The 27,696-nt window shown below is 52.8% G+C and overlaps 11 protein-coding genes across 11 annotated transcripts; 3 read left to right on the top strand and 8 right to left on the bottom strand.

Annotated features, from left to right (window-relative positions):
* Positions 1-457: 457 nt before the first annotated feature.
* Positions 458-2,981, bottom strand: CWC27 (peptidylprolyl isomerase; the record flags this gene model as incomplete). The annotated part of the gene is made up of 7 exons (XM_056206380.1): positions 458-630; positions 857-1,172; positions 1,199-1,324; positions 1,398-1,413; positions 1,798-2,582; positions 2,605-2,726; positions 2,759-2,981. The coding sequence occupies 7 exons, from the start codon at positions 2,979-2,981 to the stop codon at positions 458-460; spliced, it is 1,761 nt and encodes a 586-aa protein (XP_056062355.1).
* Positions 2,982-3,271: 290 nt separating this feature from the next.
* Positions 3,272-5,722, bottom strand: BEM3_1 (Rho GTPase activating protein; the record flags this gene model as incomplete). Its single annotated transcript, XM_056206379.1, has 1 exon — positions 3,272-5,722. The coding sequence occupies one exon, from the start codon at positions 5,720-5,722 to the stop codon at positions 3,272-3,274; it is 2,451 nt and encodes an 816-aa protein (XP_056062354.1).
* A 186-nt stretch (positions 5,723-5,908) lies between these two features.
* Positions 5,909-6,874, top strand: MVES1_001534 (uncharacterized protein; the record flags this gene model as incomplete). Its single annotated transcript, XM_056206378.1, has 1 exon — positions 5,909-6,874. The coding sequence occupies one exon, from the start codon at positions 5,909-5,911 to the stop codon at positions 6,872-6,874; it is 966 nt and encodes a 321-aa protein (XP_056062353.1).
* A 59-nt stretch (positions 6,875-6,933) lies between these two features.
* On the bottom strand, positions 6,934-8,172 carry MVES1_001533 (uncharacterized protein; the record flags this gene model as incomplete). Its single annotated transcript, XM_056206377.1, has 1 exon — positions 6,934-8,172. The coding sequence occupies one exon, from the start codon at positions 8,170-8,172 to the stop codon at positions 6,934-6,936; it is 1,239 nt and encodes a 412-aa protein (XP_056062352.1).
* A 279-nt stretch (positions 8,173-8,451) lies between these two features.
* PIM1 (endopeptidase La) lies at positions 8,452-11,502 on the bottom strand (the record flags this gene model as incomplete). Its single annotated transcript, XM_056206376.1, has 1 exon — positions 8,452-11,502. The coding sequence occupies one exon, from the start codon at positions 11,500-11,502 to the stop codon at positions 8,452-8,454; it is 3,051 nt and encodes a 1,016-aa protein (XP_056062351.1).
* A 266-nt stretch (positions 11,503-11,768) lies between these two features.
* On the top strand, positions 11,769-14,941 carry POL3 (DNA-directed DNA polymerase; the record flags this gene model as incomplete). The annotated part of the gene is made up of 2 exons (XM_056206375.1): positions 11,769-11,880; positions 11,913-14,941. The coding sequence occupies 2 exons, from the start codon at positions 11,769-11,771 to the stop codon at positions 14,939-14,941; spliced, it is 3,141 nt and encodes a 1,046-aa protein (XP_056062350.1).
* A 25-nt stretch (positions 14,942-14,966) lies between these two features.
* Positions 14,967-16,910, bottom strand: NOP2 (25S rRNA (cytosine(2870)-C(5))-methyltransferase; the record flags this gene model as incomplete). The annotated part of the gene is made up of 1 exon (XM_056206374.1): positions 14,967-16,910. The coding sequence occupies one exon, from the start codon at positions 16,908-16,910 to the stop codon at positions 14,967-14,969; it is 1,944 nt and encodes a 647-aa protein (XP_056062349.1).
* Positions 16,911-17,187: 277 nt separating this feature from the next.
* OPI1 (transcriptional regulator opi1) lies at positions 17,188-18,399 on the bottom strand (the record flags this gene model as incomplete). Its single annotated transcript, XM_056206373.1, has 2 exons — positions 17,188-18,254; positions 18,396-18,399. The coding sequence occupies 2 exons, from the start codon at positions 18,397-18,399 to the stop codon at positions 17,188-17,190; spliced, it is 1,071 nt and encodes a 356-aa protein (XP_056062348.1).
* A 188-nt stretch (positions 18,400-18,587) lies between these two features.
* Positions 18,588-22,376, bottom strand: ROM2 (RHO1 GDP-GTP exchange protein 2; the record flags this gene model as incomplete). Its single annotated transcript, XM_056206372.1, has 1 exon — positions 18,588-22,376. The coding sequence occupies one exon, from the start codon at positions 22,374-22,376 to the stop codon at positions 18,588-18,590; it is 3,789 nt and encodes a 1,262-aa protein (XP_056062347.1).
* A 1,451-nt stretch (positions 22,377-23,827) lies between these two features.
* On the top strand, positions 23,828-26,858 carry MVES1_001527 (uncharacterized protein; the record flags this gene model as incomplete). Its single annotated transcript, XM_056206371.1, has 2 exons — positions 23,828-23,908; positions 24,072-26,858. 2 exons carry the CDS (start codon positions 23,828-23,830, stop codon positions 26,856-26,858), a joined length of 2,868 nt encoding a protein of 955 aa, XP_056062346.1.
* A 41-nt stretch (positions 26,859-26,899) lies between these two features.
* On the bottom strand, positions 26,900-27,640 carry MVES1_001526 (NAD(P)H-hydrate epimerase; the record flags this gene model as incomplete). Its single annotated transcript, XM_056206370.1, has 1 exon — positions 26,900-27,640. One exon carries the CDS (start codon positions 27,638-27,640, stop codon positions 26,900-26,902), a length of 741 nt encoding a protein of 246 aa, XP_056062345.1.
* Positions 27,641-27,696: the final 56 nt, after the last annotated feature.

Here is a 27,696-nt window from a genome sequence, read left to right as displayed (position 1 = left end):
TACACACATCCACCTCTTCCACCTCGGGCGTGGAAATTTTTTCAATCACGAGCTGCGCAATGCGGTCGCCGGCATGGACTGTGTGAGAAGGAAGAATCACGTACACTGAAAGTCCTCGGTCCCAAAGTTGAACAGGACCACACCGAGAAGGCCACGGTAGTCGGAATCAACAACACCGGCACCTACGTCAATACCACCCTTCACGGCCAGGCCGCTACGCGGCGCGACGCGTCCGTAATGTCCTTCAGGAACGGCGATAGAAATGCCAGTTTGGACAACGGCACGGCCGTGTTTGGGAACCGTGGCATCCTCACATGCGTACAGATCATAGCCCGCAGCATGGCTGCTCCCGCGCGTGGGCAGCTTTGCCAATGGGTACGCTGGGTTGCGGCGCACAAAAAGTCGCATCGAAGACATGGCGAGTGGAAACGCGCACCGAACGCGACTCGACGCAACCTTATTCGGCCGACGCTGTGCTCCAGCCAAGGAACACGGCGTAGCCTTGGTGCATGGTGGATGGAAGCGCGGCGTTGCACAGCGAGTACAGTTCATACATGCCATGCGCGGCCCATGCTTCCAGAAATTCGCGCAGATTTTCCACCTCACGCAGCTGGAGAACGACGAGGATCACTGTTTTGTGTGGTGCTTGGCATGCGTCGATGGTCGATAGGAGCGCCGAGTGCAATGCGGGGTTGTATACACAATCGATGCATAAAATGAGATCGGGATAGACCATAGACGTTTGATGAGGACCATGGAAGGATGCCAGTACATGCTGGAGGATCCTGTTCTTTGTGTGCGCTGAAAGAGGGGCTAGCAGCGAGTACCAATCGAGCTCTTTCGTTTCGAGATGCACACGCTCCGTTGGAGATATGGAGGCCTGGATATTTTTTTTGCAAAAGCGGCATGTTTTCTTCTTGATCTGTAGCGATCCAGTGGACTTTGCCCTGAAGCCATTGCGGATCCGCGAAAAGACCGACGGGAAAGATGCCTGTGCCCGCACCAAGTTCAAGAATGTTGCGGTCGCGAAACCGGTCTGGCTGGAATAAGTACACGTCATTCGGATCGGAGGGTGGGTCCCAAAACTGGCGGAGACAGTGTGTAAGTAGAAAGATACTGGACTGCCAGACAACGCTACCTGTGTCGCCTTTTGCTGAGCGCAGTGACGTGGTCTGTATAAGAACTGCAGTGTACCTACATTTTGGCTCAGCGAGAGATGGATTTCACGACGTCGCCGTGCACGCTTTTTACTTTCAGAGATGGAACCCAGATCAAAATGCAGGTCCAGCGTGTCAGACTTGCTGTTCATAAACCCTAGTCCAGGCTGGTGATCCGAAGCACATTGGCGCATTGTGTAGAGTAAGAAAAGCTAGCGGTTGGTTTGCGACGGCACGCACCTCTTCCTCAATGTCACTAATGCGGCGAACTGTGCCAGGAGGAAAGGTAAACAGCTCGTTCGGTGTGGTTAGCCAGGTACTATTGGATCCATCTGCGCACATAGTTCCATCAAGTCTATGCGTGCGACAAGCAAGGAAAATGGGTTGGATTACTTAATGTACAAAACTAGGTCCAGTCACGGCCTCGCCGCCCTTGCTGCTTTACCCTTTCTTCCTTGGCCTTGGATTCATATTCTAGTACAGCACGGCTCCCGCCAAAGCCAAGCGACGCGGCCACATCATTTTTGGTATCCCTAGAATCCACCACGGTGTAGTCATCCATTGTAAACCTTTGCATAGATCCCGTCAAGGGAACACCGCCAGAATCGAAACTAATATAAATCGCTTTCTCGCAACATACCGATGCTTCCGCCAACTCACGTCGCTTTCTGCAATATCCTCCTCGTCACTTGCGCCGTATTCACGCTCATTGGCATCGGGTATGTCGTCCCGTATGCGTTTCCTAAACTTGTCCAAGTGTGAAAGTGTTTGCGATTCGCCTTTTTTACTGGATGCTTGGCGATACTGCTGGGCAAAAGAAGCGAGCAGATCGCGACCTTTCGGCTGCGCATCACGTACAGGCTGCGTCTCTTGGCGTGCACTCTGGAAAATCGGGGCTTCCGCGCGCTCCATTTCCTCAACTTTTTCCTGCTTACGCTCAGGGGCCACCACGAAAACAGGCGCGGCTTTGGAAACGTGCTGTGGCTCGCTCGACTTGCGCACAGTTTTTACACTCTGCTTGCTGAGCTTTTTATCGTCAAGCAAATCATGGCTGCTAATAGGTTTGCGAGCACTGCGTGGAGTCTCCAGCATAACGTCCTCTTCATCGCCAAAGCTCAGCAAAGAGGTATTTTTTTTTCGTTTCTTGGCGTCGCGAGCTGTCTCGCTTCCTTTCGCAGCCCATTCGTTGCGTACCTTTTCCTCTTTTTCACGCTCCTCGCGAGTAGTGCGCGGCACAAGATCTGAAAATGGGTTATGCAGCACATCTACACGGAAAAGCTTAGGTGGATACACGGGCCTGTCCGGCACCGTACGAGACATTTCCACTTCTGCCAGCGCAAGTGCATTATAAATCGTTGGCCCGACGACGCGGCCAAATATGGTATGCTTGTTTTGCAGCTCAGGTGCTGCATCCAATGTGATCTGCTATTAGCAACGGCTGACGTACAAAAAACTGGCTATCATTCGTGTTGCGTGTACCAGCATTCGCCATCGCAACCAAACCACGCCGATTAAATCGCAGGCGCTGATGCAGCTCATCGGCAAATGACTCGCCATAAATGGATTCACCTTTTATCAACAATTCCATGCAGTAGACATACCACCCGTTCCTGTCCCAGTCGGGTCGCCCGTCTGTATAATAAATCCAGGGACGATCCGATGCCAGAGCTGGTTGTCATAGTACCCTTCCAGAGCTAATGCAATAGCATTTCGGCACGCTTTCGGCGCTTCTTTTGACCAAAGCTCTATTTCGATTTCGCCCTTGGTCGTGTGCAAGACAATCTTGCCTTCTGTTGGCGGCTCTGTGACGTACAGCGTCGACATGATCGGAACGAGCAAAAAGAGCGACCTCCACAATCGACTAGGCTGTCGTGAAATACTAGATTACTTCAACCTATGCTATAAAGAATGTATTGTGATGCGCACAAATGTGTCCAGCGCGTAAGTAAAGTTGCAATCAATGCAACAATAGAAGGCGACACAGCCAACCTCGTATTGAAAAAACTAGCGCTGATTAGTAGTTCTGAGGAACGCTTCGTTTTGAGAGGAGCGGGCGTCTTTCGCATGGCAAGCGAAACGCTTCGCTGTGTTTCGCGCAATTTGTACCGGCACGATTATAGCAAATGTGCCGATTCCTGGGTAGTGTGTGGCACATATGATTCAAAAATTGATGGATAATCAGCCATCAATATCGTCAGCAAGTTTGTCGGGATGTTCAACGTTGGGCTGAAAACAATGGCAAGGTTCTGAATGTTCATCTTGTTCTGCTCAGCAGCTGCGCTTACATGATGAAAATGGTGCATGAGGAAGCGAAGCAGTGCGTAATTTTCTGGGGGTAAACGAGATATTACACCACGTAACGATTGTGCACGCTCTGTCCCATCATGCAGTTCTGCAGTCGATATAAGCTCAGGGAGTAGCGGGAGCGTGCAAATATTCTCCGGCAATTGGCGAAGGTAGGTTTTCAGCACACTGCTTACAATATGCGGATCTCTGTGTAGTGTTTTGTTCAAGTCAGATGAGTCCGCGACGCCGTTGAGATCCACATCGTCGCCCATATTGAAACGTTCGCACAATGCCTTGACAGCGAGGGAGCTTCCACTGATGCGATAAATGCCTTCTTCAAAGAGGCGCGTGCCACTTTCCAAGTATTCGACGCAGCGGAAAACTACGACGGGAATGGGAGAAGAGCATGTATCGCCCGACGCATGACCAAACACTTGCACAACCGCATGCAGTGGCATACCAAATATGCATTGCTCGCTGTACGCAGAAAATGCATCGTCGTTCGCATTATTATACATATGGCCAAAGCCAAGGAACCCATGCCAAAATCGCCGTCGATCGGGGGCCGATGGAGATGCATGCGGCAAAGTGGCATTTTCTGGTACTACACCTGCACGGAAAAGGCCGCTCAGACCATGAATAAATCGGTTCGCCTCGTAGCCAGGTTGGTAAAGCGTCGGCGATGTGGAACCGCTCCTATCAGGCAGTGATCGAGCAATCGACTGCAGCTTTCCCCCCGTCTCTGCGTCCCTACTTTGCAAGAATCCAGGCAAAAGTTGCAGTTTCGGTTCGGGTGTGCTGACCATATCCCTAGGGTTAAAAGAGGGCGAGTGCTTGTCCGACTGAACCTCGCTCAACAGTGCAGCATGCCATTCGCTGAGCATTTCAGCGCTTTCCATCGTAAACGTTATTTGACAAACCGATGGGCTCGCTCCACTGCTCTGCTTCATATACTGTACAACCAAAAGCGGGCATTTAATATTCGTACCACCCAGGTCAGATTCGCGCACGTCTTCCATTTGGTACCATATGCGTGCCTGCTGTAGTTGAATTGTGTTTCGGTGCTCTGGCTGGTGTGCATCGCAAATCTTCAGAACATGCTGTTGCAGTGTACAAAGTTTAAACGCCCACGCATCTTCTGTATTGGTTTTTTGTAGCAAGTATGCTTGTCGCATCGGTGTCGACGCGCTTGGCACTTCATTGGTGCGGAAAAAGTGGCCGAATATATCGTCGTACCATACAGGCAGACGCTGCAACGCGCATATTAGTGTATCGACTGCAGTATTGCGCTGTATCAAACGCCAAGGATTGAAGGGGCCTTGGAACATGTTTGGCTCCAGGGGTCGGATCTTTTGTGCACTCCCATCGGCCAGGCCTTGCGCCCTGGTCATGACGCGGTCATACAAATTCACCAAATCTGCGCTTCTCTTTTCAATCACATAGACAGGCGGAACAGTACCATCCATTGCTGCTGCTGCCGGCTGGATTCTTATACGCAAAACGATTTCGCCATTCGACACCCACGAGCCCATGACATGAATACCGGCGTAATACAACCGATCATGCTCCAAATGCGATACACGCGATGCATCGTGCAAATGAAGTGCCCGTGGGCTTAAAGGTGCAACAACATTGGGCTTTGCCGGTACAGCAGCAGGGCGGTGCAGCGCGCGAGGCGAAGTTGGCGCAGCTGCATTTGCATTATTGAGTTTGGACGGCGAATCCATCGTGCGCTGCGCCAGCGATGTATTACTACCTTTGCGCCAAAGCTTAGGTGATGCACTTATTCCCAACAAATTAGGCGATCGAGGCCGGGAAAGTTCCATGTTGGTAAGTGCGCGAGGAAGCGTCATATGGCCCAAAAAGTTGAACCCGTCGCGCTTGGGTGCACTCGGTTCGCTGCCGGGGTCAGCGGTAGAGGTGCTCGAAGCGCTATCGTTGTGGTGATGCACAAATTGTGGCGTTGCAACCGTGCCACTCGATGAACTTCCAGGGCTTTTGGAGAGCACGGACAAAGGTTCGCGGACACTACGCGTACTGCGACGACGCAGGATACGGAATCGCGAGCCCGCCGCCTCAGCTGAGTTCTGCGCAATGCAATCCAGTCCTAATCCGACCGGCTCATTGACACCCTGTGCCTCTGTGCTCACAGTCTGCAGGAACGTGGCGTACTCCATCGACATTTCATTGTACATTGAGACGAGGTACATGAGCGCGCCTTGCGGATCTGTCGTGCCCGATTGGGCATAGCAATCTGCTAATGATATTTGTTGTGGCATATTGGGCTGGGTTCCTCGCAGAGGATACCCTTTGGCTTTGCCCTCACCCATGGCCAGGGACACGAGAAAGGTGCGCAGGACTACGGTGACACCAATCAGTCACGCCGGCACGCAGTCCACTAGCACGTGATTAATGCGCGCACGGCCGGCCGAGCGCGCACTGGGCATTTCGCCACGACGCTAGGGATGAGCGGGGAGCAGCGCGCACGTACACCAACACCTGACCGTTCACAGTCAAACGAGTCAAAAAGTGATGCAGCACATCCCTTGTCTCCGAGCCGCAAGCGTGAGCGCGAAGAAAGCGAAGAAGCAGCGCCGGTTCCGGACGCCAAGGATGGCCGCCCTTCGGTAGATGGTGCGCCGAAAAAAGCGCGCGCCGAGCATGTAACGCCCCAGCCGCAAGCTACGTTTGCATCATTTGTCACCGCGGCAAATCCTTTTGCGTCTGCGACGCAGCGCACGAAAGATGGGTCTGCGGGGGGCGCGAGTCTTGGTTTTGGCGCGTTTGCATCGAACAAGCGCTCCGAGGCCAAGGCGACAACTGCATTGTCCGAAAAAGCAGAGGCTGCTGCAGGATCTTCTTTGACAAGCTGGTCAAAAGAGGAGGGTGGCGAAATTCCATCGCTATCGAAAGACATCCTGCCAGAAGATTTTATCGTGCGCAAGCGCTCTATACAAAAGCCAACCGCAGAGCAGACGACGGGAGAGGAGGGAGAAAGCACCGTGTATTCATCGCGTGTTAAGCTGTATGCTTTAGGTAAAGATCAGTCTTGGAAGGAGCGCGGCACGGGCAATTTGAAAATTAACCTGCGCACAACGGGCGATCGTGCAGACGCAGCGCGTCTTGTGATGCGTTCCGACGCTGTGCTCAAGCTCATCTTGAATGTAAAGCTTTTCTCGGGTATGCATCCACGCGTGGAACAGGACAAGTTCGTTCGTCTGGCAGCCATAGAGGAAGACGGACCCCATTATTTCGCAATCAAGCTCGCAAACGCACAAGAGGCATCGACGTTTTTGAGGCACTTGCAAAATACGATACCCACGCAAGACGAGGAAAACGACAAAAAGGAATCCAAGTCGAAGGAAATCACCGACTATGCACCGGCCGCCGAGGCCCAAGAGGCACCCCGCGCAGAGACAGAGAGAGAATAGATGATGTAATGCTCCATTATCGGTAGTAATTATGTACATGGGAGGAAAAGAACGTCGCGCTATTCTATAGCAAGGGACGCAGCTTGGTTTTCTAGTGCCCCTTGGTTCTTTTCCTGGGTATACGACTCGGTAGCGTGCTTGTTGCGGCGCTCCAGACTCTTGCGGTTCAGTCGGTTTAATCGCTCGTCTTCTTTGCGGTGACGGTCAGTACCGCTCTCTTTTTCGTCCTTCGCCTCTTCTTCATCGCCGCGGTCCGCAACATTGCTCGACTTTTCCGTGACAGCCTGATCGAGACGCGTATGGCGCATACGCACATTGTTGACAACGGCTGCCTTGCCACGGGGCAAGAGCGGGAGCTGCAGTTTGTTGTGTGCAACCATCACAGGCACCGAGCTTTTCTGAACCAAGTAATGGCTCATACTCCCAAGCATACCACGGATCGTATGCATACCGCGGCTGCCCACAATGACCATTGTTGGAGCGTAAAAGTCAATCAGATCCAAAAGCATGTGGCGCGCATTGTGGGCGTGGATGGCCTGGCAAGAAACTTTGACACCCAGGCACGAGCGCTGCAACAAGACATAGGCCTGGTTCGCCAGAAAGATAGCCATATCTTCGCGGATCCGCTGGTTCATAGTGAGACCACCGACCTCCTCTGCGTTGTCGTGTAGAGCATCGAGTTTTGAATCGGTCTCCATGACCGACACAATCAGTGTTTCGTCGCCGTCACGCAGCACAGCTCCCATCGCCCAGTTAATTGCGTATTGCGAGCCTTCGCTTCCATCGCTGGCAATTACATACCGCTTGCGCCGCTTGGCGTGTTTGGCACAGTAGTAATAGTCGCCGTAAATCATCGTCACTGTGCACCGATTCCGCTCAAAGGTCGGCCCGATCGTGCTCAGCCGCGGCCGCCCAGATATCGATTCGGGCAGACCGGACGATTCGTACAAATTGCGCTGGCTCACCACTTCCTTGTCGTTGCGCGAGTAGACGATATTGGGCGCCGTTTGGAATTCGTCGGCGGCAGGATCCATTAGGTCATCGTCTTCGTAGTTGGTAATGTCGGTCTTGGGCCAGCCTGCATCCAAGCATAAAGAATGTGCATTGTGCAGCGTATTCTTGAGCGTCTCTAGGTCAAAGTCGGTCGCCTCGCCCTGCTCCGCATCGTCTTCCTCGTCGGAGCACAGGACCGACTCGTCTTCGCTGGATACGACACTCGCCATGTCGTCGTCGTCATCACCCTGTGTTGGGCTGTGCTGCGCATTATCTGAAAAGGGGGGGCGGTGCTCCGAGTCCATGGAGCTGCGCCGCTCGTTTGCGCTGGAAGCGTCGTCGAAACTGTCGGTACGACGCAACGAATGTGCACTGCTACTGCGCCGTCGGCGGATCCCAAACCGACTTAGGGACCCCAACAATCTGGAACCCCGCCGTGGTTGAGTGCCTTCATATTCAGCGCCATCATGCTGGTGCAGAAACGACATACTCGCGCAGTACAAAGGTGAAGCGCGACACTGTGAGCACCTCCCGCGGGCCACGAGGCAGAATCGGGCGAATCGGGCAACCCTGGTACTATGGCACTATGCAATCGCGTCGTCGACCGTTTCGCGCGCGCTCCAATCCTTGGCCTTCTCGCTCCACGGTCCTGCACCAAAAGCGATTTCCACTGCAGACCAAATGTTGGTAACATAATGCACGTCAATGTCGTCGAGAACGGACTTGGGCACGTCGGCCTCGACGCTTGGCCTATTCTGCGCGGGCAAAATGACCTTGGTAATCCCCGCGCGGTGTGCCGCGAGGAGCTTCTCCTTCAAGCCACCAACGGGAAGTACCATGCCACGCAGCGACACTTCTCCAGTCATGGCCAGGGTCGTGGACAGCTCACGATTTGACAAGAGACTGATCAAGCTAGACACAAACGCTACACCTGCCGACGGTCCTTCTTTGCCGACGGCGCCCTCGGGCATGTGCAGGTGCACGTCGCGGTTTTCCAGCAAGTTGTGGTCAAATCCTTTCGTAATTCCAAGCTCGTGTGCATGCGCCTTAATCCAGCTGAGCGCAATCGAAGCACTTTCCTTGATCACATCACCGAGTTTGCCGGTGAGCTGCAAGTGGCCTTTGCCGGGCATCAAAGATGTTTCAATGGGCATCAAGCTGCCAGCGCCATTGCCAAGGTATCCAAGACCCAGTGCGACACCTGCAGGCATCGAATGCGTGTACAAGCGGTCCTTGTGGTATAGAGCAGGTCCGAGGAACTTGCGAATCATGTCTTCATCAATAACAAACTGGACCGACGCCGGCACCTTCATAGGCTCGCGTGGCTGTGTGGTGACTTTGGGCGCTTCGCTCGTCTCCTGGGCACCAAATGCCGAGCTGTCAGACGCCTGTTCCGCAATGGCCTCAAGCGGTACATCGTCGTCGCCGTGCTCCTTGACAATGTCAAACGCAACCTTGCGGTACACCTTTTCCAGCAACTTTCGCAAGCCACGCACACCGCTCTCTCGCGCATAGCGACGAATTAAAAAGTCAATCGAAGCATCTGGCAGCGTGATGTCGACATTCTCAAGACCCGAGTTCGTTTTGGCTTGCGGTGCAAGGTAGTCGCGTGCGATAAAGCGCTTTTCTTCGGCGGTGTAAGACGACACTTCAATCACTTCCATGCGGTCCAGCAGCGGCTGGGTAATGGTCTCGAGCGTGTTAGCAGTGCAGACAAACAACACGCGCGAAAGGTCCACAGCTACGTCCATGTAATGGTCCATAAACGAGGGATTCTGCTCTGGATCCAGCATTTCTAGCAGCGCAGAAGAAGGGTCGCCATTCCAACCGCGCCCGACCTTGTCTACTTCATCGATGAGAACCAATGGGTTTTCCGTGCCCACCTTTTTCAGTGCCTGGATTGCTTTACCTGGCATGGCGCCAACGTAGGTGCGGCGGTGGCCTTTGATCTCGGCCACATCGTTCAAACCTCCCACACTGAAGCGGAAAAATTGGCGGTCCAGCGCGCGGGCAATGGACTTTCCAATGGATGTTTTGCCCACACCCGGAGGGCCAACCAAAAGAATGATTTTTCCTTGTACCGAGCCGCGAAGTTTTCCAATGGCAAGGAACTCCAAAATACGGTCCTTGACATCGGTCAGGCCAAAGTGATCCTCGTCTAAAACATGTTTTGCATGGGCGATGGAGAAATTCTCTGGCGTGTACACTCCCCAGGGAATGTTGGTAAGCCACTCAAGATAGCCCCGCGTAATGTTAAATTCACTTGCAGCAGGCTCTAGACCTTGTAGCTTGCTTAGCTCTTCGTCAAATACCTTGCGCGCAGCTTCTGGCATGCGCAGCTGCGACGCTTTTTCTTTAAACTTTTCGACGAGCTTGTCTTTTCCGTCAGTCTCGATGCCAAGTTCCTTCTTGATGCCTTTGAGCTGCTCCATGAGGTAGTATTCACGCTGTCGCTTTTGAATCTTGTTCTCCACATCTTTGCTAATCTTGCTCTGGAGCTGTGCATTCATAAGCTCTTTTTTCAGCACAAGCAGCGCTTTCTGCAACCTGTCTTCGACATTCATCGACTGGAGTACGGCCTGCAGCTCGTCCAATTCGCTGCTAGAAACGGCCGCTGCAAAGTCGGCGAGCTTTTCGGGTTCCTCAAAAACGTTTCCTGCTCCTTGCGAAATACTGAAATTGGCAATCTGATCGCGGAACAGGGGGTTCAAGTTGGCAATGTCTTTAAAGACACTGATCAGTTCGGACATGACCGCACGGATATACTGGTTCGGTTTGCGGTCATACGGGTCAATGTACAAATTGGACACGTTCACAAGCGATACATCGTACTTGTGCAAGAACGACGTGGGAAAAGGGGGTGTGTGCGACGGCATCTCTTCCAATGTGACCTCCTCTTTGCGCTCGATATCGCTTTTGTCAATGCTGGCTTCCTTGCCATCCTCTTGCACAGATTTAATTTCTTCGACTTTGACTTCATCCATTCCCTTGCCCATGGGTGTGATCAGCTCGTCAATTGAAATGCGGCGGTGTGGGTAAAGAACCGCTGTGATTCCTTCTTCTTCCTCTTTTCCATCCGACTTTCCGGACTGCGCGGGAAAGATGCTCGTAATTTGTGCAAATACACCGACGCGATGCACCTTATCCAGATTCGTAATCACGTCCGAATCTTCCTCTTCGTCTTTCAGAAGAAATGCGCCTACATACGGCTGGCCGCGCTTAAGCGCTTCTTTTATCGCGGCGCACACTTGTGGGTTTTTGATCACAACAGCCTTGTAGAATCCGGGAAAAAGGGGACGCCTAGTGATGGGCAGCGCAAGGACTTGTGGGTATACGCTTGGAACAGTAGTCCGAGATACGAGCAAGGAAGAGGACTCGCGCGATGACCGGCCGTTCTTTCCATCGCTGTCGTCCGCTCCGCTGCCCGACTTCGTCATATCCCCCGCATCCTTTGCACTCGCGGTTGACATCCCCTTGGAGACATCCTCGCGCTTGCGCTCCTTTGGTGACTTCTTTTCATCATCAGCGCCATCATTCTCGCTGTCTTTCTCTCCGCTTTCCTCGCCATCATTCGACAGACTTGACGAATTTTTGTTGCGCGGAAGCAACGCTGCGCTGCTGGTGCGTAAATGCATACGTTGAGCCGTTTGCCGCAAGACGGCACGGCGCGGCACCGTAAGCGGTGCTTGCCTAAGCAAAGCACCACTCCTATTTGCTATCCAGGAACGCTGAAGATGGAATCGCGTTGGAATCATCGACGTGAGCACCGACAGTGGCAATCGATTCGCGGACGAAGCGTTCGATTCTTTCGCTTCCCGATCACCACAGCCACGTGGCACTTGTTACGCGTGGCACGCGGCGCGACGCGTCAAATAGAAACGCACTTGTTGGCCTTCACGCTATGCAACCGGACAGTGTCCAGTTGGCGAAGAAGCGCAAGCTGGATGTGGAAGCAGGGTCGTTCACCGATACATTGGCGGAGCTGGACGCTACCGCCAATGAATTGGCGCTCGGTACGTGTCGTCTCTGTGACGACTAACAGCAGATCCTTCCGCAAATTGGGGTCGTCCGCCGATGAAGCGCTTGGACGGCAATACGGACGATGTGGTATTCCAGCAGATTGATGTGGAAGAATTGCAGCAGCCCATGGCAACTCCCGAGATCCGCATGTATGGCGTGACACAAGAAGGCTACTCTGTGCTTGTGCACGTTCACGGCTTTTTGCCGTACTTTTACGTGTATGCGCCGCGCGGCTTCACCCCCGGGGCATGTATCGACTTTAAAAACTACCTGAATACCACTTTTGGCGGCGAGGCGGTTACCGACGTGTCGCTGGAGAGCAAAAAAAATCTTTTGCAATATACCGGGCCGGAGAATGTCGCGTTTATCAAGGTGACCATCTCGGATTTGCGCACGCTTCCGCGTGTTCGAGGCGCATTTGAGCGTGGCGAGCTTTCCTTCCGCGACTTGTTTGTCGTGGGCGAGCCAAGCGTTTCGTTTGATAATGTGGCGTACTCCCTGCGCTTCATGATTGACCACGCAATTGTGGGTATGAACTGGGTCCGGATTTCTGCTGGACAATACACCATTCGTGGTGCCAATGCATGCGTGTCGCGCTGCCAGATCGAGATTGACTGCAGGCCCGACGGTGTCGTTTCGCACGCACCTGTTGGCGAATGGCTGAAAATGGCCCCGTTACGCATACTGAGCTTTGATATTGAGTGCGCTGGGCGCAAAGGCATCTTTCCCGACCCAAACATTGATCCCGTGATTCAGATTGCCAATATGGTTACGCGCCAAGGCGAGCTGACGCCGTTTGTGAAAAATATCTTTACACTCGGCGCCACATCGCACATTGTGGGCTGTCACGTTATGTCTTTTGATGACGAACTGGAAATGCTCGAGGCATGGACCGACTTTGTCCAGCGTGCGGACCCAGACTTGATTATCGGCTACAACACGTCCAACTTTGACTTTCCGTACCTCATGGACCGGTCCAAGGCACTAAAGGCGACCAAGTTTCCCTACTTGGGCCGCGAGCGAAATGTGCGCACCGAGATCAAGGAAACGCGCTTTTCTTCCAAGGCATACGGCACTCGCGATTCCAAGCACACGGAGTTGCAGGGAAGACTGCAGCTGGACATGCTGCAAGTCATGCAGCGCGACTACAAACTCCGCAGCTACTCGCTCAACTCGGTTTCCTTCGAGTTTTTGAAAGAGCAGAAAGAGGACGTGCACCACTCGCTTATTACCGAGCTGCAGAATGCCGGGCCGGAGGCGCGTCGTCGTCTTGCCGTGTACTGCTTAAAAGACGCGTATTTACCGCAGCGTCTTATGGACAAGCTCATGTGTTTTATCAACTACACAGAGATGGCGCGCGTTACAGGCGTGCCGTTCAACTATTTGCTCAGTCGTGGCCAGCAGATTAAGGTCGTATCACAGCTTTTCCGCAAGGCGCGTGACGATGGCTACTTAATACCATCGTACAAAGGCGATAATGGCGACGAACAGTACGAAGGCGCCACTGTTCTGGAGCCCAAACAAGGGTACTATGACAAGCCCATTACCACGCTTGATTTTGCCTCGCTGTACCCCTCTATTATGATGGCACACAACCTCTGTTACACTACACTGCTTGACAAGCAATCCATCGAGCGCCTGCATTTGGTCGAGGGAAAGGACTATGTCATTACACCCAACAACAATTATTTCGTCACAAAAGCTCGGCGCAAGGGTCTCCTGCCCGAGGTATTGGAAAACTTGCTTGCAGCGCGCAAGGCGGCGCGTGCCGACTTGAAAAAAGAAACGGACCCACTTCGCCGTGCGGTACTGGACGGCCGACAATTGGCGCTTAAAGTGAGTGCAAACTCCGTGTATGGCTTTACCGGAGCCACGGTCGGACGGCTTCCCTGCCTGGAAATCTCGATGAGCGTCACCGCATTTGGCCGACAAATGATTGAAGAGACAAAACGGCGTGTGGAAGGGCATTACACTGTGGCTAATGGGTACGATCACAATGCAGTGGTCATTTACGGCGATACGGACTCGGTCATGGTCAAGTTTGGCGTATCCGACTTGCGAACAGCGATGGAGCTCGGAGCCGAGGCAGCAACGCTCGTATCCCAAGCGTTTGTGGATCCCATCCGGCTTGAATTTGAAAAGGTCTACTTTCCCTACCTTTTGATCAACAAGAAGCGATACGCAGGCCTTTACTGGACCAACCCCGACAAGTTTGACAAGATGGATACCAAGGGTATCGAAACGGTGCGTCGCGACAATTGCCGTCTTGTCCGTACGATGATCGAGACCTGCTTGAAAAAGATGCTCATCGACCGCGACGTGCGCGGCGCAGAAGCGTATGTGAAGGAAGTCATTTCCGATCTGTTGCAGAACAAAGTCGACATGTCCCAACTGGTCATTTCCAAGGCACTCGCCAAGACGGACTACGCTGCAAAGCAGGCACACGTTGAACTGGCAGAACGCATGCGAAAGCGCGATGCAGGCTCCGCGCCGGCGCTTGGTGATCGTGTTGCGTACGTGATCGTAAAAGGAAGTAAGGGCAGTGCGGCGTACGAAAAGTCTGAGGACCCGCTGTATGCGCTAGAGCACAATATTCCCATCGACACGCGCTATTACCTCGACAACCAGCTTTCTAAACCTCTTCTGCGCATTTTCGAGCCGATTTTGGGTCCGCGCGCTAGCTCATTGCTCAACGGCGAACACACGCGTGTGCTGCAAATTGCTACGTCAAATGTAGGTGCACTGATGAAGTTTGCGGTGAGAACGGTGCAATGCCTCGGCTGCCGTACGCCGCTCAAGGACCAGAACACAGCGGTGTGCAAGAACTGTAAGCCTCGTGAGACGGAACTGTATTTGGAAAAGCTCATGCGTGCGTCGTCGATGGAAGTCGAGTTTAGTCGGCTCTGGACATGCTGTCAGCGCTGCCAGGGGTCGCTGTCACAGGACGTCTTGTGTTCGAACCAGGACTGCCCAATCTTTTTCAAGCGTAAGCGCGCACAGAAAGACGCCGAGGACGCGAGCAGGGTAATCCAGCGGTTCGATGCATCATGGTAACACTATCGAGTAGTACATATACCCACTATAGCTTTCGCTTCTTTATGCCTCGCTCGCGCGCGCGCTGAATAATTGCTTCGTCCTCTTCTGCATCAAAGAGCGACGCGGATGAATTGCGCGCTTGTGCTTCTTGGACAAAGTTTTGCGGTTCTTCGCGGCGTACAGCGCTCTTGTTGATGGGCTCCACCTTGAGCTTGCACACAAAAAAGCCGTCCAAATTGTGAGCATGGGGAAAAACGCGCCGTGACAAACTCATTTTTTCGTTGAATTTCCTGCCGCGGAACGACTTGAAGCCGTCGCGGCCAAAGTCGATGCCGGTGGGAACAATTCGCACATTGGGACGTTTGTGCAGCGCATATTCTATCACATCCTCGTTCTCATCCACCATCACTGAGCATGTACTGTACACAACGTAGCCCCCCGTTTCGGATTTGGGGTTCACACTGTCGATTGCACACAAAATGAGCTGTTTTTGTAGCTGGGTGAGCAGAATAAAATCGCGCTTAGACTTGCTGCTTTTCACGCTCGGGTCTTTGCTAATGACGCCGGTGCCGGAGCATGGCGAGTCGAGCATAACGCGGTCAAAGCCGCCGATGACCTTGGGAAACTGACGCCCGTCGTAGTTGCATACCACAATATTACGACAGCCCATACGAGATATATTCGCCGTAAGACTTTTGATGCGTGCCTTGCTGCTGTCGTTGGCAAAGATACAGCCTGTGTTTTGCATCAATGCAGAGAGGTAGGTGACTTTGCCACCAGGTGCACTTGCCATGTCCAAAATGCGCTCGTTGGGCTGCGGCGCCAATGAAACACACGGCAAGAAAGAGGAGACTGCCTGAAGCATGTAGTCGCCGACCAGGTATTCTGGAGTCGCGCCGATGGGGACTGGGCTCTCGAAAATTTGAAGGCCGACTTTTGACCAGGGCCCCACTGGCTCAAGACTCACGCCTTTGTTGATCAGCTTTTGCGCAAGATCGCGGCGATGCGTGCGAAGTGTATTGACTCGGATAGTTACAGGACGAGGCACTTCGTTTGCTTCGAAAAATTCAATCGCCTCGTCTGGAGGGAAGAGCTCTAGGAACATGGTGGCAAGGTACTCATTGTAGCCATAGTATTTTTGCACATCTTTTGTAAGGCGGTCAAAGTAGTCGGCACGCGAACGTCCTGGCTCTCCAAGTCGGGCCATGTCACCCAGAATACCAACTACCTCGCGGATGCGCATTTGGATAAGTTGGAGGTCTAGCGGGGCTCGTTCTTCTTCTTCCTCTTCTTCGAGAGTAGGAAGAAGAAAGCCGGACTGCTCATCTGCAGACATATCGCCGTCGTCGGTATCGGACGCTTCCTCGTCGTATTCATCTGACGGCAAGTCACTGTTCTCATTCTCAAGGTCATCGGCACCATCGTCCTCGTCCTCATCCTCATCAGATTTTTTTTCGTCACCATCCCCATTATTTTTGACTTGGTGGCCAGAGCTCTTCAGCAGCTCTTCCAGACGCTCTGCCTCTGCGAGCACCTTTTTCTTTTGGCGCTCAGTCAGTTTTTTTCCGTCGCGCGGAAGCCCAAGCGACGCAAATATCCCCGCCATCGAGTCTTCTGTAGGCGCTTCTTGAACATCGTCCTCAATCTCCCCGTGTTCAGAGACGTCTTCTGCGCTGTCATCTTCGTCGTACTCATCATCCGGAAGATCCATCGCTTCTTCGTCTTCCTCGTACTCATCGAAAGAGAAACTCGCATCCTCTTCAACCAGTTCAGGCTCCTCCTCAGCTACTCGCTTGGGCGCGGCCTTCTTTCCTGGAGCCGCAGCTTTCGGCTTGCCCGCAAGCATCTTTTGTGGAAGCGGTTTGCCAGCCTTGCGCACTGTGCCATTCGCTTTACCAAGACTACTCTTGTGCTTCCTCTCATTGACATCGGAGTTCTCCCTTAAAGGTAAAGGCGCTGCTTGCTTGTTCTTAGCACGGCGTCCCATGGTGCAATGGAGCGCTGCAGCGGCTCATGCGACAAAAAATTCGTCCGCAACACGTGACAGACACCTCCACTTTCACAAGCGTGCTATGGCGTCCTGGGGTCGCAAGGCGCAAAAAACATTGGGAAAATTTTGAAATCCGTCAAGGAACGGGAACAAGGGTTTAAGGAAAATAAACAATACAGGGGCTATGGTACAAACACACGTTATGTAAACACATTGTTAGATACAGGTTGTCGTATTCACCGCTGTTAGCAACAAACATGTAAAGGATGCACTGTCAAGGGTGTGTGGTATCGTGGCGCGACCTTTTCGACGGGTGAATACGTTGCTCCTCGGCATCATCGTCCACATGCATAGACTTTTGTAGTGAGTCTTTGGGCAACTCGCTAAACATGGGCAGTTTGGATCGGCCTTCTCCCGCTTCGCCTGGCATGGTCATGTCCTCCAAGTTCGTATCGACGGGTCGGGTAAGGTGGAAGCGGTCTGCCCATGAGTCCGCGCGATTTACAACGTCCCGGAATACTTGTGCCACGTTCGATACAATATCCAGTGACTCCACGGCAAGTGTTAAAATCTTGGTAGCAGCGCGTTCGTATCGCAAATTAGGGTTGTCTTCATCAAAAACATCTTCATTATGTGCCTCCCCGTTAGCCATGCTCACCGAGCCGGACCTGTCGTGCAAAGGGCGCATTTCTGCATCCGCATTGTCCTTCATCTTTGAGTTTGCATGCTCTGCTACATGCTTGCCAGCATCCGCGTCAACATGAGGCGGTGACGTTGGTAGGCTCCGTGGCATTTGTGGCACAGTAATCTCTAAAGCATGGTAGCGGGCCGTCCAACGTTCCGGCAAACTCAGAAAAAAATGGCGTACAAGTTTAAACGCATACTCGGGGAGGGCATCACTCGCATAGCGACTCGCTACAGTGATTACAGAGCGAATAATATTGGTAATATCCGCCTGAATTTGTATGAGTTGCTGCACCACCGGTGTGACAAATCTGTGCTTGTCCTGGCGCATTTCGTCAATTAATGCGCGTAACATAGCAATGCGATGCTCTTTATGCGCAATCGCATACTGGAGCCAGGTAATGCAATATTTTAAACTTTTCCTGCTCTCAAAACTCACAGCAAGCGTCATGCCGCCTGCCGTAGCGCCAACCTCTTTCAAGAGCGATGTCCATCCCGTGGCGGTCACTGCTGCTTTGCGTGTTGGAACATCGGGGGCAGACGTTTGCTTATGCAACTCATGAGAACCACCTGCCTCACTCTCGTAGTCGCTCATTTTGTCATTGCACGATGCATCGGTATGTTCAGCATCCATATTGCTCGGCAACACATCGCCATCTGAGTGGTCATGGTGAAGATGGATACGATCAGTGCAATTCTCGATCGGGGTCACACATCCCTCGCTTTCAGTAGCACAATCATGAATATTAGATAGCCCTGGATCGTTCTCCCTATCCGCAAAATGTCGTTTTCGCACACCCATCGTAGGTTGACGTGCGAGGAGATGCTAAGGCTAAGTTTTAAAAAATAGGCGGGTTACGACACAGAGTAGTTTCAAGTCTAAAAATGATTACATAACCGTGTTCATTTTGCGTGTGGCGCATGTGAAAGAGCCCGTGCGTCACGCTGAAGCTTGCGCCGCTGGAACAAGTTATTGGCGGAATCCTGATATTATGTACTAGCATGGTGCATTCGAACGGAGAACACGGAAGAGTCACCCACAAAAATGATATTATTGCGACTTGCCGTAACGGATTCAAGCACAGGGTTGTGTGATTGCGATGCATAATTCATAGCAGGGGAGGAAATTCCGTAGGGCGAAAAGGTGCCAGATGACATGGGCGAAAATGTTTGCGGGCTCGGCGACGTAGGCGCTTGGAACGGTGTGCCAGGTACCATAGGCGACCCCGGCATGGTGTCCGGCGGCACTGCACGTGAAAACCCAGTGGAAGGAACGCGCACAGTGCCAGAACCCTGCATGTAGCCACTGGCATCAGATTGAAGGGGCATGGAAGGCAAACCCACAGCATACCCCGGCGGTCCCAACGGCACTCGCTGGCTTTTGGGTTTCGGAGCTTTGCCAGAGGCGCGTGCATTTTGAAACACCCTTGATGCACCCAGGGAAGAAGAGACGGAGTCGTTAAAAATGCAGCGCAGATTGTGTCCCGTAATAACTTGATGTAAAGTGCCACTTTCCACATGCCGAACTTCAACAAAGCTCGGTTCGAATGCGAGCAAATAGGGGTAATGCAGCGCAAAGGACGTTGGGTTTCCGTTCCAATGGATAATCCAACCTCCCTTGGCGCGCCACCCATTTTTATTCACATAAAAAGCAAATTCATTGTAGCACAAAAGAAATTCGCCGTCGACGCGGTAGATTGCAATTGGCCTCAAGTTCTCGCGGCGCTGAACAAAGTCCAGCGAAGAATCCGCAGGATCCAGTAGACCCTGCGTGTCAAGTGTCTCCAAGTCAACAATCTCAAAGCCTTTGGTACAGCCCACACAGAGTTTTGAGCGCAAAAAGTGGATCGAGCTGGACTCGGTGGGAATGTAAAACTCCTTGAATACACGCAGGGTATCTTGACCACCCTGAAGCAGTTTGCGGAAGGTCGGCTGCTTCTTGGACCGCACCGTTTGCTCGATGGGTTCCAACGTCTTGATCGTAGAAGAAAGTGGGCCTGATTTCACGACACAGACAAGTGCGCGGCCCAGACAGGTGCCGGCACGGAAGAAGGATGTGTGCGACGAAATACGACGGCCTCGTTTGAGTGATCCATCGGGGTCCGTCGTGTCCAGCGCGTCAAGAGTAAATGTATAGACAGACTGCTCGGCCAAGACGATCAAAATCTGGTACTCTTCCAACACGTCGACTTGTGTGACACCCGCCAAAGGAAGTACTTTTACAGGCGCCCGAGCCATCTCGCGTAGGTCAGAAATATAAAGGCCGTCATCTTTGCCGTATATGACTTGACGCCCAAAGTCAAACGGCACAGCGCACGTTACATGGTTCGTGGGCCTGTCGAGCATTGCGGCGGAAAGCGGGACAGCGTCAAAGATGTTGCTGCGTTTGCGCAGCAAGTCTTGTCGGCCTTCAATGTGCTCCATCCACTTTGTGCGAGAGGCAAGCGTGCTGGCCCAAAGCGTAAGAGAGTAGCCCTGTTTGCCAAGACATGTGAATGTGATGGCATACCCATTTCTCGTGTCCTGTTTCGGTGGTTGGTTGTTGGGCGGAGTGATGCCAGAGGTGCGGTAGCCAAGCGAAGAGCGGGACATGATCGCCTTGGACCGAGTACTGTTGCCTTTCCCCGATGGGACGTCTTCGTACATGGTCGCTTGCAAGAACTCCAAAGGAATCGGTTTGCGGTACACCTTAAAAACCTCATTCTTGTGCACGGTTTTGCACTTGACCATAAGAAGTGCGTGGTCAAATAGATACACCTGTATGTCGGCATTTTCGCTCTGTGTGCCGCTGCGCTTCTTCAAAGTGCCTTTAAAAACCAGCTCGCGCTCTTCGTCCGTAAGGCGCAAGTTTACCACCTCGCCTGGTTTAAACACAAGCTGGCGGCTCAGTTCGCCGAGCTGGAAACGATTTTCGCTGCGGCCTGTTTCGTCATTGACACACGCAAGAAACTCTTTCATTTTTTTCGTCACAATCGGGATAAGTTTCTTATCTGTGTTCCCGTCTTCCGTGTACTTGAGCAGCTGCTCAAACAGGAGCGGATATCGGGCGAGGCGCGTCGTCGGCTTGGTCAGGTATCCATTCAGCTCGAGTTTGCGCGACTCGGCTTTCCTCTCTGTGTCTTCCACAAACAAAGCAAAAATTGCGTTGTTCGCTTTCTCCGACTCGAGCTGCAGTCGGGCAAACATTTGGTGCGCTCCATAGTCCACATAGGGCTCAAACTCTGCCACCATGTCCAGGTAAATGTCGCCAATGCATTCCACGACAGAGCGCTGTTTTTGCCGCCGCGTAAGCAATTCGCTGATCTTTTGGTTGACCGCAAGAATGTCCAAGAGATTGGAGAAAAGCTCTTTGACAAACGCTGTACGCCGCGTCTCGGGAATAATGTGCTGTGTGCTCAGCGGCTGGACCCAAAAATCGCGCAAATACTCCAAGTCATGCACAAACGCGCGCTCCGTAGCAATAATTTCGAAAATAATTTCTTGGCGGTTCCGTTCGCGTTCTGACACACTCTCATATACCTCTCTTGTCACAGACTCAGCCCAAAGCTGGCTCGTGATATTCACAAGGCTCTCATGGCTATCCAGACGCATTAGTGCTGGATTCAGTCGCGCGCTAGCATCGGGCGACGACTCCAAATTCCGTGGACAAGAAATGCTGTAACAGCGCTGCTGGGGGCAGCAGGTAGGGCTGTAGCATTTTGTCAGAAGCGTAAAGACACCTGTGGGTACGCGAAGCCTTACTTCATCGGTCCCTTGCGAGCTGTCCGAGTAGGTATTTGAATTGCGGTCGCCTTGTCGTCCAAGCTGTGTCAGAGAAGAATTTCCGAGGTCGTGGTGCAGTGGCCACGGGTTCTCTTTAGAAGCAGTGAAACCAAAAGCCTCAAAAGTTTGCGCAGAGTGTGCCGAGTCGCGTCGAGATTTGGTGCTGCGCAGCGACGATTTTGCAGACAGACTAGGCGGCTCATCTGCGCTAAAGTCGGGCTTTCCGTCGTTGTACTTGTCCAGATGGCTCGGGCTGGTTTGGAATTGGTAGAGTTCGTGTATCGAGTCCCGAAGCCTGTGATCATACGTCACATCATGAAAAAGTTTCTGTGCATCCAGCGCACGACCAAGCAGTAATGCCAGGTTTCGGTCGCTGGTCAAAATGATGTTCATCAACTTGTCCACCGCTTGCTTACCATCGAAAGCATGGCTGTATGTGAGTCCATCTTTCGTGCAGTCCGTCGTTTGCATCTTTTTTACAAACGCATGGGCAACTTGGGAAAGCAATGCTGGATCTACCTTTTTCGAAGCCCGCGATCGTGACGTAGACAAGCGTTTGTTCGTCGCGGGCGCCGACTCGCGCCGTGGAAGCAAATGTGCGGCGCGGATAGAGCTCGGGTCCTGAATTTGGGTGGGGGTTAAAATCGATTCGTGCTGCCCTGCGACAAAGTCTAAAAGCTGCGTCTTCAGTGGGCATACATCGTTGCCACCGTACTGTTTCAAGCGCATGGATAGTCTGGCCTGCATCTCCATACCAGGAAGTGCGTGCGCGACCGACGCCATTGAAGGCATGGTGTCTTTCCGGTTTGATTCGTGCGTGGTGGAAGGAGCAAGCGAAACACGCTCACCAGCATTGGGCACATACTCAGCATCAATGGTGCTCGGACTGGCGAAAAATCGCCAGTCGCCCGATGCGTCGGGCTGATCGACGCTATATTTGCTTAGCTCCAAGGGAGGAAGCACAGGAGGTGTCGCCGTCCCTACCGACGCATCAGCATGGCTGCGGATGGATTGCATGCTGGAAGGATCAGAGTAGCCATGAAGAGAAGTTGCGGAAAAAAATCCGGAACTGTCGCCCAGCGGAGAAAATGGATTCCGAGGAGGCGAGTGAGGAAGCACAGGCTTAGGTATCACCGGTGGGGTATCTTGTACGCTCATAGATCGATGGGCCCCATGTGAAGGCTTTGTGTCGTTGACCATTGCCGGCACTTGCAGATTCGTCAAAGGTTGACCTAGCATAGACGAACCAGACGACTCTGTACGATCATGCGGCCTTGCATTGGGTGGATAGGGATTGGAATACGGTCCTGCTGCAGCCGGGGGTATATAGCTAACACTGGCTTGCCGACTAGGTTCTGATGAATGCCGTGCCGAGGCATTGCGCTCTCGTAACTGGTCTAGCGCTATTGGCGCTGGCAGGGGCAGATTGCTTGGATAGCCAGGCTGCGCTCCCATGGATGTCTGCTTCTGATTCCACAGTGGATTCGCAGCAAATGTAGGCCGTGCGGCTGGCGTTTGAGTGGCAAGGCTGGAGTACCATGGCTCGGTATAGCGCTGTGGCAGCTCACTGCTTGCACTGGTCGCGCTTAATTTTGTGTTGATCGAAGGGCGGCCAAAGATATCTTCAAATGCAGCGGTGCGTTTATCCGCACCGGGCTGACTGGGTCCCATGACGCAGTGATGTAGTATGCGTGGGCTCCGCAGGAGAAACAGGCGATGTGGGCAGGGTACACTGCTGTTCTGCGGCTACGTGAAGTAGGGTCCGATAAGAGGAAGCGACAGCCTGTAAGAGTCAACGTGCACTCTCCGGGGTACGCTTTTCAATTAACCTCTTTCGATAGAAACAGTCCCGCACACGTGCGTCAACGCTACTTCTCTGCGATCTGCCCGACGTTGCACCAAGCGGGCGACAGTGTTAAAGTTAAAAAAGCCGCGCCGAATTACAGGAACGAAGCAACAAAGCGCCACGCGAGTTTGTCCCGTTCGCTGCGTCATAATGCGGGTAGACGAGAAATAAATTATATAATGCACAGAGCCCTGGGCAAAAATGGTGCCTACTAACGTCGCCGCGCGCTTCGCGACGAGCAGGGAAGAGGCGCAAAGTAAGAGCTATGGTGGGTGTAGCGCACGTAGCAACGTCGCAATGTGGCAAAATGCTTTTGCGATCAATTACATTGCACACGCGATGAAGCGCACGGATAAACGCGGTATACTGCTGCAAGCAGTGCATGCGCGCTAGGTAGGATATTTTTTTATGAAAAGAAACGGGAACAATGGGAGCATATGCAGCACTTTCTGCACCTGCGCTCACGAACAGGTGCGCCGATCTGTCGTGCTTTGTAACTTTTGCACAGCCCACACGGATGTGGAGGCTTCGTGCGTGTACCTTGCTTGGCGCATGTCAGCGTCTTGTCCACATCGTCCCTAGTCCACTCCCTGCATTGCTGTTTTCGCGCCGTTCTGCCAGCATGGACGGGGAAAGGGCCCTTTATACCCGTCAAAACGATCATGATCCAAGCGGTATCATTGAAAACCTTTCCGACCACATTGTATGTCTCCACGCGAACCTCATGTACAGTCTTCCCACAGCTCGCTCTCAGGTGTTGGCATTTTTCTTGCTATTTTCTTTGGCCTGGGTTTACTGACACTTGCGGTGTTTTTTGTTGTGCGACCACGTCACAAGGTGCGTTGTCGTACTGTACTCACACATAGAGCTTGTATGGACCCAAGTGCAAGTACGCCATCCGCGGCGCGCCCATACCCAAATTTCCCTCGAGTATGTTTGGGTGGATTCCCCAGGTGTTCCGAACAGACATTGACGATGTGTTGCGCGCGTCGGGCACCGATGCGGCAGTGTTTCTGTGCTTTTTGCAAATGATGCGCTGGCTTTTCACAGTGCTTGCAGTGCTGCTTTGTGTTGTTCTTGTCCCGGTGGATATTGTATACAATGTACAGCACAGCAGGGACACGCAGAAAAAAGGCGCCTCGCTGCACGATACTACACAGCCCCACACAGACGACCTTTTAATGGACGTCACGATCAATGACGTGGATGGAAGTTTGCTTTGGGCACATGTAGCGCTGAGCTACCTTGCTACATTGGTTGCACTCGCGTTTGTCTACTTGTACTACAAAAAAGTGATTCAGTTACGGCAGGCATTTTTTGCTTCGCCAGCGTACGAGTCCAATTACTACTCGCGGGCATTGATGATTACAGAAGTTCCGAAAGCGTACCAAGTCGATGAATCTTTTACTCAGGCGCTGAACAGCCTCTCGATTCCCTACCCATTTTCCGAAACACAGCTCGGCTATTCCATGCACAACCTTCCTATGCTGTGCGAAGAACAGCATACGCTTGTTGTGAAATTGGAATCGTATTTGAACACCTACGTGCAGAGCAAGCGAAAACGACGGCCTCGCGCGCGCATTGATGGCCACTGTTTTAACATTTTTGGCGGCCAAGTGGTCGATGCGATTGATTACTATGGCGAGAAACTGCGCCACGTTGAAGATGAGATTGTGCGTGTACGTTCCGATACGACGGTGGGTGAGCCCATGTCGTATGGATTTGCTTCCCTTGCTGCAGTGCCATATGCACACGCTGTAGCACGCACATTCAAAAATAAACGCGCGCGGGGTTTGCGCATTCGTCTAGCGTGCTCGCCGCACGACATTATTTGGAAAAACTTGTCCATGGGCAAGGCAGAACGGATCCGCACTGCAGCGCTAGGACGGGCGTACTTGGTGCTGCTTTTTTTGGCGGATCTCATTCCGCTGCTTGTCGCCGCCGCAATCAGCAACTTAAACTCCCTCGCTGTATCGGTCCCATTTCTGCGTTCATGGGAGCAAGCAAACCAATTTTCTTTTGCCGCCGTTTCGGGCATTCTCCCCGCGCTCATTTCTGGCGGCGTAGCGCTCTTCATTCCTCATGCGATGCGCTCTATCGCCATTTTTCGAGGCGTACGCACACGCGAGTCGAGATATGTTGCATTGGTGAGCCAGTACTTTGGATTCTTGATGCTCGCGCAGTTCCTTTTTTTTTCCCTCATCTCCGTCATTCTTGACGTGGCCGTTTTTGTGCTCACACAAGCGCACAGGCACAAAAGTGTCGGAGCAATTTTTTCCGATCTTGTGCCTACCATTTTGCGTCGCATCGAGTACCGTTTCACAGGCGAGTTTGGCTACTGGCTCACGATTGTGGCTCTCAAGGCATACTACCAAATCTTTGAGCTGGCGCAAGTATCTCGTCTTTTCTTTGTGTGGGTACATAAGCACTTTAAAAAGCGTACCTACCGCGAGCTCTGGCTTTTTGCCAAGCCTCCCTCATTTAATTACTGGATCCAGTATGCCGAACTTCTTTTTGTCGCTTCCATTGGCATGATTTACGCGCCGCTCGCGCCCATTCTTCTGGCGTTTGTCGCGGCTGTTTTTTGGATCGCCTCGTTTGTGTACAAGTATCAGTTTGTTTACGTGTACGTATCCAAGACGGAAATGGGCGGACGTTTGTGGAGTATCGTCGTGAATCGGTTCTTGATTGTGCTTGGATTCATGCAGGTAATCATTGGCATCGCTGTAGGCTTTAAGCAGTCCTGGGTCAAGGCTGTGGCATGCGTTCCGCCCGTGCTGTTTGTCATTGCATTCCGTCTGTACTGCCACTTTCAGCTGGAGCCGAAATTTCTCTGGTACGACCCAGCACCCATGGAACTTGCACGCTTGCAAACCCCTATCAAAGGATCGGACAAGGAGCGCCTTGCGCGGCAATTTGGTCATCCATTTCTTCACGATCCACTTTGGACGCCTGTGGTGTACAGCGACATGCTGCTAGCGTCGCGCAGTGCGTACACGGGCAGAGTACAAAGCGACTATGATTTCATCGAGCAGCACCGCACTGCACGGAAAAAGTATTCGCGCAGCGATTCTTCTGCGAGCAGCCCAGCTTTCTTGCCGCCGTGCTCCAGCGATGCGCAATTCATTGCGTCAGTGCCTGCATCGATCTTTGGCGCGGACGCGTCTGGTGACGCTCGTAGCGACACGTTCGAGCTTTGGCACGAGTCCAAAGGCACGGCACCAGCGCACAGCGACGAAACGGTGGACATGTACCCAATGTCAGAGTACTACAAAGAATGGAATGACAGTGTGCCGGGCCTCGCGGGGCCGACACAGCAGGACGAATCTGCTTATCCCATGCCTCAGTTTATGCGCGACGCCTTGCATCGGCCATACCAGCAAGTGTCGCCGGGGCACCATGTTGCCCAGCGCGACTTTGCAGAATCGCGAGCATTGCCGAACGACAATCGTGCTGTATCGTCGTGCTCCAGTTTGCACGACGAGCATGACCCATACCTTGCATTCCCCCATGAGCCGACAAGTACAGCAGGCTCCGATATTATCTCTTTGTACGGCGCTGAGAGTGCCGGTCATTCCTTTTTGCACTGCCCCATGGACACCCCCTATGACAGCCGAGGCTCTGCAGGAGACAAGCAGCCCGTACTTTTCTGAGAGAAGTATCGTACATAGATACCCTTGCTACGTATACAAAACTACATGTCGTCATTCTCAGGCTCGATACCAGTGATGTCTACCACCTGCGATGCGCCTGGGTACAAAGGCATCGACAGTGCGTATTTCTCCACAATACTCGGGTACAAAAAACGCCCGCCAAGCCAGTGTTTGCCCGTAAAGGTACGAACACCCAGTTTTGGTGCGGTCAAAGACACCAGCATGTCTGGACAGAACGATTTGGCGATCTCTGATGCTCCACGCCCCGTATCGACGTTCCAGGAGGAAGGGATGTCGACCGAGACGATTGGGACATTTTTCTGTGCACAAACCATGGCCTCGAGCGCAGCGAGAAACGGCGCTCGCGGCGTGCCATGGAATGAAAACCCAAACACTGCATCCAGAACCAAATCCGTATCCCCAACAAGCGCTTCCTCGAATTGTGCGTCATCGACAAACGGAATTTCCAAACTGCGCAGTTGCTGAATCAGCCCGTGGAAGAGCGGCGCATCTTTCTGCTTTGGATACCATACAGCGGGTGCATATCCAAAATGTTTCAAATGACGCGCCGCAACCAAGCCATCTCCTCCTTGGTTACCGGGACCACACGCTATAAGAACTCTCCGGTAGCCCGGGCATGGGTACGTTTTATAGACGGCCTCGGCACACGATAGCCCAGCCAACTCCATTAGCTGATAGATACTGAAGCCGCCCGCAGGCGACATCAGATCATTGTCTATCTGTTGCGCTGCAGCACTTGCCAAAAAACGCATTCGTGCCATAACGGAAACCCTAATGCAGCTCCATCGCGTGCGCCCATGTGGCACTTCCGGTTGCG

Source organism: Malassezia vespertilionis, chromosome 3 (assembly GCF_029542925.1).
Source record: "Malassezia vespertilionis chromosome 3, complete sequence".
Taxonomy (NCBI): Eukaryota; Fungi; Basidiomycota; class Malasseziomycetes; order Malasseziales; family Malasseziaceae; genus Malassezia; species Malassezia vespertilionis.
This window is presented reverse-complemented; position numbering and strand designations above follow the sequence as displayed.